Source organism: Notothenia rossii (genome assembly GCF_949606895.1).
Source record: "Notothenia rossii genome assembly, chromosome: 1".
In the NCBI taxonomy this organism is placed as follows: Eukaryota; Metazoa; Chordata; class Actinopteri; order Perciformes; family Nototheniidae; genus Notothenia; species Notothenia rossii.
In genome coordinates this window covers 4261565-4271564 of record NC_136912.1, presented here as the reverse complement: position 1 = coordinate 4271564, position 10000 = coordinate 4261565, and the positions used below count along the sequence as shown (strand labels likewise).

The 10000-nt window shown below is 39.5% G+C and overlaps 1 protein-coding gene across 1 annotated transcript in view; it reads left to right on the top strand.

The window, feature by feature from the left end:
• LOC307045206 (voltage-dependent P/Q-type calcium channel subunit alpha-1A-like) overlaps window positions 1-10000 on the top strand; it is a 166811-nt gene that overhangs the window by 80077 nt on the left and 76734 nt on the right. The window contains 4 exon segments of the mRNA XM_079690737.1: window positions 584-704; window positions 1689-1756; window positions 2975-3081; window positions 7386-7575. Of these exon segments, the coding sequence (XP_079546863.1) occupies window positions 584-704; window positions 1689-1756; window positions 2975-3081; window positions 7386-7575 (486 nt within the window).

The window sequence follows — 10000 nt, the reverse complement described above, 5'->3', positions numbered from 1 at the left end:
CACACACACACACACACACACACACACACACACACACACACACACACACACACATTCATGTTCGTTTTGAGGACAGCTGAAGCTCTTTTGGAGAGAGACATCTGATGACGGCCATTGTTGTCGTTTGTCATGTTTCTCTACGCTCAGAGAGGGACGCTGTTTTGTGCTTTATTGTCTCTGAGTGACTCAGAAGTGTGTGTGTGTGTGTGTGTGTGTGTGTGTGTGTGTGTGTGTGTGTGTGTGTGTGTGTGTGTGTGTGTGTGTGTGTGTGTGTGTGTGTGTGTGTGTGTGTGTGTGTGTGTGTGTGTGTGTGTGTGTGTGTGTGTGTGTGTGTGTGTGTGTGTGTGTGTGTGTGTGTGTGTGTGTGTGTGTGTGTGTGTGTGTGTGTGTGTGTGTGTGTATTAAGATTTGAAAATATAACTCCAAATCAAACGACTATGTGATGAAAACTACTAAAAGCTTGCAGAAGAAATTATACTTCATATTAACATGATTTTTCTTGAATAAATAACAATACATTTGAGCCTAAATACATCAAACCAGCGGGTTTTAACTCTTGATCTAATTTCCCTTGTGTGTGCAGGTCCTGACGGGCGAGGACTGGAACATGGTGATGTACGATGGCATCAAGTCCCAGGGAGGAGTCAACGACAAGGGCATGGTGTTCTCCATCTTCTTCATCGTCCTCACACTGTTCGGCAACTGTATCCTAACGGCACGCTCACACACCATTTTTTTTTTTAAAACTACGGAAAAATCTGAAAGCAGTCTGTCAGATTCGAAAAACTCTGAACAGCGCCAAAGTTTCCCTGCAGCGAGGCTCCGGTGTTATGCCGTGTTATGCATGCCCGTCGAAAAGGAAATGATACCGTTTCCAAACCTAACTTTGCCGAACAGATCATTGAAATGTGTGTGAGTTTTGGCTTTTCGCTGTGCGCGCTCCCGCGAGGTGCAGTGGGCATGCATAACACAACGCACCCCCCCCCCCCCCGTTGATAGTTCACAAGCATGCTCCCCCCCCCCCACCCCTCGTCAGAGTTGTGTAAAGGCTGACAGGTAATTCTGGATTTTGACGGAAATGTTACGAACCTGTCCGTCAAAGGGCAGCGAAAAGGTATAGCGTGTCCTCTGGTACAATCACACACACACACACACACACACACACACACACACACACACACACACACACACACACACACACACACACACACACACACACACACACACACACACATTATGTACAATATACATGCATGTCAATATACTAAACACAAATACACAAACAGGTCACTTTAATATAGAATAGAGACACTTCCACTTCCTGTCTTTCCTTTTCTGTATCTCTCTTTCTCTTTTTTCTCCATACACACACACACGTACACACACACACGTACACACACGCACGCACACACACACACACACACACACACGCACACACACGCACGCACACACACACATACACAGACGATGTGCATGCGTGTAAATACATAGACAGCGTATGTTGAAATGTAGATGATTCTTTTTTTAGTTTGTTTGAGCTCTAAAACTTTGCCGAAGACATTTCCACTTCCTGTCTTTCCTTTTCTTTTTATCAGCAGCCCAATATCTATTTTCCATCAAGGAACCATCAGATTCCTCTTTCCAGTTGTCCTTCCCTCGATATTCCTCCTTAACTCCTGCCTCCTCAGACACTCTGCTCAACGTCTTCTTGGCCATCGCTGTGGACAATCTGGCCAACGCCCAGGAGCTCACCAAGGTACAAACCATCGAGGATCAAACCAGAACAAAATACATTCTCAAACCTTATTTTAGGGGGGAAAAGTAAAGCTTAAATATATTGTTTGTAACCTATAAAATATGTCTTCGAGGACATCTACTAAAAAGGACATGACACTAGGTTTTGAACTTTAATTGTAAATCCTAATTAATCTGTGAAATGTTGAAAATGCTGATTTTAAATTGTGTCAAAACTTTACCTGAAATATGAAAGTGTCCTCTATTGAAATTGCACAATCTTTGCTAGAAGTACATACAGGGAACTCAAAGACTCTGTATGTTTAGTGCAACCAGTATATTTGTTTTATTTTAAAGGGGACCTATCATGCAAAATGCACTTTTTGATGTCTTTTATACATCACTATGTGTCCCCGGTGTGTCGGTGAACTCACGCAGCGTCAGAAAATAAAACCCTTTCTCTTTTCCTCCGTAACCAAATCTCTAAAAACGGGGGAACAACAGAGCTGATCCAGATTTGCGTCCGATATGACATCATATCTGAAATGTGGACCCACGGCCCTATCAGAAACGTTGCTATCAGAAACAATGCCCGACTGTTTTGGACGTAATATGGTCGGTGTTTACATTAGCATCGCTAACACTCAGAGCTAACCTGTACTGGAGAGCATGTGTGTGAAGAAGCAGGAAATAAAAAGGAACTCACCTTGTGGTATAACCGGCAAGAGAGAAAGCCTTTGAGCTCCGTACTGTTTCAGAGATAATCCTTGATAATCCATGATATGGCGTTTCATCACGGCAGTATTTAGTTTAGACAGTAGCTGCCGGGTCCTGCATAAGCTCCGCCCCCTCCTCTTTAAAGCTTTATAGCCCAAATCAGCACTTTTGAAACAGGAAGTGAAATTGAGGGATATGAGGCATGGCTAGAATGGGCTAGTTTGGTATTTTGAGCAAAACACTTCATACACATGTTTTTAATATATTTGTATATATCTGAGACCTATGCTGTTGCCTCAAAATAGCTTGATACAGTAGGTCCACTTTAAATAACACATATACAAAAAAAGGGATTGGGATGAGATAACATTTTTAAGCTTAAATGTGCTCTTTTTTACAATTTAAACTATGATAAGTAGTTAATATTATATTTTATGACTTGATATCACTTGACTTTTTTCATGTTCTCCCTCTGGTTGTTTTATCTATTTATATTGTGTCACTTAACCCTCTTCTCCAATAGGACGAGGAAGAACAGGAGGAAGCAGCCAATCAGAAGACAGCTATGCAGAAGGCTAAGGAAGTAGCAGAAGTTAGCCCGCTGTCAGCAGCCAACCTGTCTATTGCTGCGTAAGTACACAAACGCATTAAAAAGTAAACACAAACAAATTATACATAAATAGAACACGTAATCTGAATACAAAATACAGATCAAAATTAATGTTCACATTCATGCACACACACTTCTGGACTTAAGTATTATTTTCTCACTGCTATTTGTATAATTGCACACATACAGAAAGCACTGTGTCTTTCCTAACAACTGTGATTGGCAGGCATTCAGACACACTTAAGATTCCCCTTAAGAGAGACCAAACACCTTAAGATTCCCCTTAAGAGAGACCAAACACCTTAAGATTCCCCTTAAGAGAGACCAAACACCTTAAGATTCTTCTTAAGAGAGACTCAACACCTTAAGATTCTCCTTAAGAGAGACTAAACACCTTAAGATTCCCCTTAAGAGAGACTAAACACCTTAAGATTCCCCTTAAGAGAGACTAAACAACTTCAGATTCCCCTTAAGAGAGACTAAACAACTTCAGATTCCCCTTAAGAGAGACCAAACAACTTAAGATTCTCCTTAAGAGAGACCAAATACCTTAAGATTCTCCTTAAGAGAGACTAAACTCCTTCAGATTCCCCTTAAGAGAGACTAAACAACTTCAGATTCCCCTTAAGAGAGACTAAACACCTTAAGATTCCCCTTAAGAGAGACTAAACACCTTAAGATTCCCCTTAAGAAAGACTCAACTCCTTAAGATTCCCCTTAAGAGAGACTAAACACCTTAAGATTCCCCTTAAGAGAGACTCAACTCCTTAAGATTCTCCTTAAGAGAGACTAAACAACTTCAGATTCCCCTTAAGAGAGACTCAACTCCTTAAGATTCCCCTTAAGAGAGACCAAATACCTTAAGATTCTCCTTAAGAGAGACTAGACACCTTAAGATTCTCCTTAAGAGAGACTCAACTCCTTAAGATTCTCCTTAAGAGAGACTAAACACCTTAAGATTCTCCTTAAGAGAGACTAAACGACTTCAGATTCCCCTTAAGAGAGACTCAACTCCTTAAGATTCTCCTTAAGAGAGACTAAACACCTTAAGATTCTCCTTAAGAGAGACTAAACGACTTCAGATTCTCCTTAAGAGAGACTCAACACCTTAGGATTCTCCTTAAGAGAGACTCAACACCTTAGGATTCTCCTTAAGAGAGACTAAGTTAAAAGTATTTCTTTCTCGCTGTTATTTGTATAATTGCACACACACAGAAAGCACTGTGTCTTTCCTAACAACTGTGATTGGCAGGCATTCAAGAACACACACACACACACACACACACACACACACACACACACACACACACACACACACACACACACACTCACACGCACACACTCACACGCACACACACACACACACACACACACACGGACCCACACACACACACACACCCACCATCACACTCTCCCCGCGTTCCCATCCTCTAAAATATGATTAAGCGATTGTTCTGCGAGTGAAAGGCTCAGATTCGCTCTTTGTGGAGAGAGGCTGTAGAATCTGCTCCTGGCAGCAGAAACGCTGACAATGGGACGCTTCAAAACGCCGCTCACAAAAACCCCGCTGCTCCTTTAGAAGTCTCCGGACTTTGATCGCAAGATTAGAAGCTGCAGGTTTTTGTGCTGCAGTTCTGCTTGTCAATTAGGACGTGTCAATCGTATGCTTCCTTTCAGTCATGGCACTTCTACATAGTTGATTCAGTAATGAATGTATATCTTATAGCCAAGGGTTAGTCACTCACATTGCAGTCTGCAAGAATGATCCTGCTATATCCTGCCGTCACTTTGGCGCAAGTAACGTACAGTGGGGAAATCAGCAAACTAGTTTAAACACACCCTGGAACATAAGACCATCGAGCCACAAGAGGAGATGTTATGTTATGTATAAAAGACGTTGTGAACATTGGCAACCTTTTTTTTTTTTTAATGTATGGTTCTGAAATATAAAAAATATCCCACTTTTCCAAATGTAATATCTGAAACATTATCCTACTCACACATGTACAACTTTTCATTAGAGGACAGTGTAATCCATATTCAATGTGAACACACTGCATGCTGTTTGCACTGCTGCTGGTTTTGGAGCTCCATGGATTTCATTGTTCGATTTCTCACTTCAGATTTTGTTCAGTCACACGTTGAAGTTGCAGTTATACTTTTATAGCCAAATGTGCCTTTTTCTGTCTTCTACTGAAGTCACTTCCTTTCGTGTCGATCTGAAATCAGACGTCCTTTATTTGTCCCACAGCGGCAACATCTACAATGTTACAGAATATTCTTCCAGATGAGATTAAAACCTGCACGGACTTTCACTCTTTTTTCTTATGGTGCAAAAAAAAAGGATATTGCCAACTTTAATTACACTGTATCAGAGTTGTAATTGTATCGTAATATTATAATTTAGCTGTACTATATATCATTGAATTGACCGGTTCTTTAACTCTTGTGTTATGTTCACATTTTGCACCCTTTGGTAATGTTCGGGTCAAATTGACATAATTCAGTGTTTAAAAAAAATACAGAACTAAATTCAACATGCACAATTCCTTATATATATTGTCTTTAACTCATTCCCCAACAATATAAATGAAATATATGATTAGTTTTTGAACATGCTCTTTGCTAGATCAAATTTAACAATGGAAGTGTCCATCGTTTTTTGTGATAAAAATGTCATTTATGTTAAAAACAAATACACTGTAATAAAAACTAGGTTTACATTTTGCTCATGCTTTTCTAGGACAAATGTAAATGAAACTTTTTTTCATTAATGTTTATTATTTTTAATCTGTCATATAATAATCAAAGCCCTGAAGGAAATAAGTCAGGGATAATGTGCAGCGACGCGGTCATTATGGGGAAAAGAACACCGACAGGCTGATCAGGAGCCCGACGCGAGGCGGAGGGATCTAGATCGGCATGAAGGTGTTCTTTTCCCCATAATGACCAAGTCGCTGCACATTATCCCGCTTATTACATGGCCACATTCTCAACAAAGTAACAATATGACTCCCAATATTAATTGAAATGCTTTTATGGATTTAGAAAATGATTTTTTTGATTTAAAAAATAGTTGTATTGATTTAAATTGACATGCATCCGCTAAGAAAAATAGTCCGTTGTTACTGTTTGAACTAACGTAGCAACGGCAGAAACTGCTTCGATAGCGTTTTTGAGGAGCTTTTTGATTATGATTTGAAAACATCGCTGCTTGCTTTAAAAGTAGCACAATTCATTATGTCAAACCTTGGAGAGTATCTAGATATCCCTGCCCTAATGCTAAAGTAACTGGCAACTGAATATGTGTTGCCGTCTGATGTCTATGTCTGGAGCGCTGCGTAAAAAGGAGGGTTTCTGCCCGTTACTTCTCCGCTGCTTTCTTGTCGCTCTTGTCTTGTCAGTACAAACTGTATACAGTTAAATCGAACGGACTTGTTTGTGCAGATGTGAGCGTCCTTAACAACGGTCAATAAGTGCTTGACAGCGGTCTGTCTGTTCGGTATTAACAACGTGTCACATGTTTCGAATTGACCAATCAGAATCGAGTATTCAACTAAGCCATGTAATAAAGCACTTTAGCAGCAATTGGAACCCAAGAACCACACATCCAAAAGTATTTGGCTGTGAAATATAGAGAGAATGAAACATCCATATAAATTACTTACTAATCTTGTTTAATAATTGTTTGTGTGACAGAGATTGTGCAATGTGTTTAGTGTTTATTGTTTGTTATGTACCTATCTCGAGATTGCAGATGGAAATTAGCTCAAATCTGACATAAAATACATTTTCTCTTTTCTGAGTTTAATGTATTTGTATGCATGGTACTTGTTCAAATAAATACAGCAAAGTGGACAGTGTAGGTGTCAAATGAGTAGACTACAATACATGCATACATACCAATTAACCAAATGAACATGAAATAAATAAGCATCCAAGGTAAGTAAGAAGTATTTTAAAATGGTGTTTTTAGGACTTACTCTTACTGCTGATTTCTAATGCTTTGATTTATCTGCCATTTATGTTGCCTTTACCCACGTTGGTTTCAAGGCTTGTATCGTCATAGCTACAGTGTGGTTATGACAATGAAGATCTGAGGTCACAGGCTCCTCCCACAGTGCAGAATAGTCTGTATACAAGTAATTGGAATATTGATATGAGTTGCAAACAGATGAATGTTATGGATGTTCTTTCAAAAGTTCAGGTGTTTAACAGTCTGATGGCCTGTGGGATGAAACTGTCTCTGAGTCTGGTGCTTTTAGTCCTTTTAATGTTCACGTTCCTCCACCTCTACCCTCCATCTTTGTTTCTCCACCCGCAGGAAGGAGCAGCAGAAGAACAACATTAAGGGCGGCAAGTCGGTGTGGGAGCAGCGGACGAGCGAGATCCGGCGGCAGAACCTCATGACGAGTCGAGAGGCGCTCTACAACGAGCTGGAGCAGGAGGACTGGAAGGTCGGAGACGAGGGAGAAGGGGTGAGGACACTTTTTACTAAACCCATTACATCACAACAAGGGAACAACAATTAGAGGAGAACATCGACCTGGAAGTTGTTCACCAAGAGCAGAGGTGGGAAGAAACTAAGATGTACTCAAGTACTCTACCTAAAGGTCACCTATTGTGCAAAATCCACTTCTTCATGTCTTTTCTAAATAGTGTTAACTTCGTCAGCTATTTTTTTATTTAGTTTTAGTCCTGTGTTACATTTCCTTTTTAGTTTGAGTCATATTTAGTCACCTTCATCCTGTTTTTATTTAGTTAAGTTTTAGTCGACTAAAAATCTGAGCTTTTTAGCCTAATTTATTCAAAGAAAACTAATTATTTTTGTCTATGAAAACTGTTGAGTCTTTTTTAGTCATCAGATTATATCGAACATTTCAATCAAACTAGTCTAGCCAAAACCAATCATTTGTCATTTTAGTCAAACGTATATCTTGTCCTTATTTGATGAGAAACAGGTTGAATGATTAAGAAAGCAGCTTTGCAGAGAGTACCTGTTCAGGTGTACCAGCTGTGTCATGGCCACATTGCTTCCCTTCCGATGAAACACTGCATTCGCTTTTTTACTCCGTCTCATTGTGGCGAAAATGGGCCCAAACATCACATCGTTTCTTTCTCCCAAGCAGTGGTGGCGTTAGACTTTTTCGTTGTCAGTCATTTTGACGGACAGGATCGTAACATTTCCGTCATAATCCATTATTACCCGAGACTTTAGTTCCACCTGGAGTAAATTCACAAGCTACCCTGCAGTACATGACTCATTAAGGAATTAAAATGCATTTGTAATGATCGTACCATGCATACACAGAAGGCTTTCCGATGCACTATATCAACGGTCAATCAACATTATTGATGCTTATAATAATTATAGGTGTCTAATGTATGTTTTTGATAAGTTATTAATGAAATTATATTCAAAATGTAACAAAAAGATCACACAGTATACTTTAGTAGTCCATGCAGTATCATTATATGTACAGCGATAAGTCCATATTGATGCATTTACAATTATCAATCAATCAATCAGTCAATCAAAATGCTTTATTAATCCCAAGGGGGGGATTAGGTTTTGTTACGGTTGCACCATGTTAGAATAAAATAAATAGATATTTTTAAAAACATACCTAAGTGAAAATGTAGCCACAGCATGCTTCATCTTGTGAAGTTAAGTGTAGTAAGTGAAGCATTTTGCTACTTTAACGATACCCATAATACCCTTTAGATCCGGTCTTCATGGAAATTGTTATCAAAAGCTCCATCTTGTAAGGGCAGATTATCCCTGCCTTGCTTACTCTAAATATATAAAATGTTCTATCGATCTGCATCAGAAACACAAGGCTCTGACCCGCTTCTCTACCACTGTGTATTCTGGGTCATGCTGCACTGCACAGATGTTTTACTCCATGGTGTAATGTCCCTTTAAGCCTGCGAAACACTGTCATTACTGCGCTCGCTGCTGCTATATGGGACGGCTTAGAGCTGCGTGCTTGGGAGCGATGCATTATTAAAGTGGGGCATGCAGAGAAATCCAGAGCTGTACCCAAAGAAAGCCTCCAAACTGGAGCGAGGGGAAGTGTAGCGCACTTCATAAAAGAAATCAGAAAGGGAGATGAGGAGTCGAAGGAAACGGCCCGGTATGATGTTCACAGCTGATCCTGAAAAGATTCATGACAATTTAGATTTTAAATTGTTCATGTGGAGCCAAAAATGGTGGACTGTGTATCTGAGGCTCAAGGGAGGGAACAGCAGGGTGGGGGGGGGGGGGGGGTTGTAGAAATGCAGCAAATTCTGGGTTTATTTCGGGTAAACTGATGTACGTATAAACTGCCTGAATTAAGGTCTCGGTCAAACTGCTATTCCAACTTTATACACATTTTGTATTTATCAGTTACAACGCAAATGTACGGATACATATGCATGCAAGTCAATGAGGAATGAGTCTCCTTCATTGTTGCAGGTCATTCTAGTTAGCACAACAAAAGTCACATCTACACATTATAGTCCATCTTTGCTTTGGGTGTTCCATCGGTTATGTGTACCTTCGACAAACTGCTTATACTTAAACTTTAAAGATTATAATCTCCACCTGCATGAGTTAAAAGGAACTATGTCTTATCTTTAAAAAAAAAAAACGGATATATAGAATTAATGCATATAAGCAAGCATATATAAATCTTGCACTTGCCGTACATAGACAATTGAAAAGATGTTCAGATGTTCAGATGAGTTGAGATCAGTCTCTGAAATACAGTATGCTGCCACCTTAATAAAGAAGGTCAGTGGAAATACATTTGTGTGAAGAGTCAAAAAGCATAAATCTATAGAAATCTGACTTTATCTAAAAATTCTGACTTTTTCTCCAAATTCTGACTTTATCCTAAAAATCTCCAAATTCTGACTTTTTTTATTACATTTCGGACTTTTTCTAAAAATTCT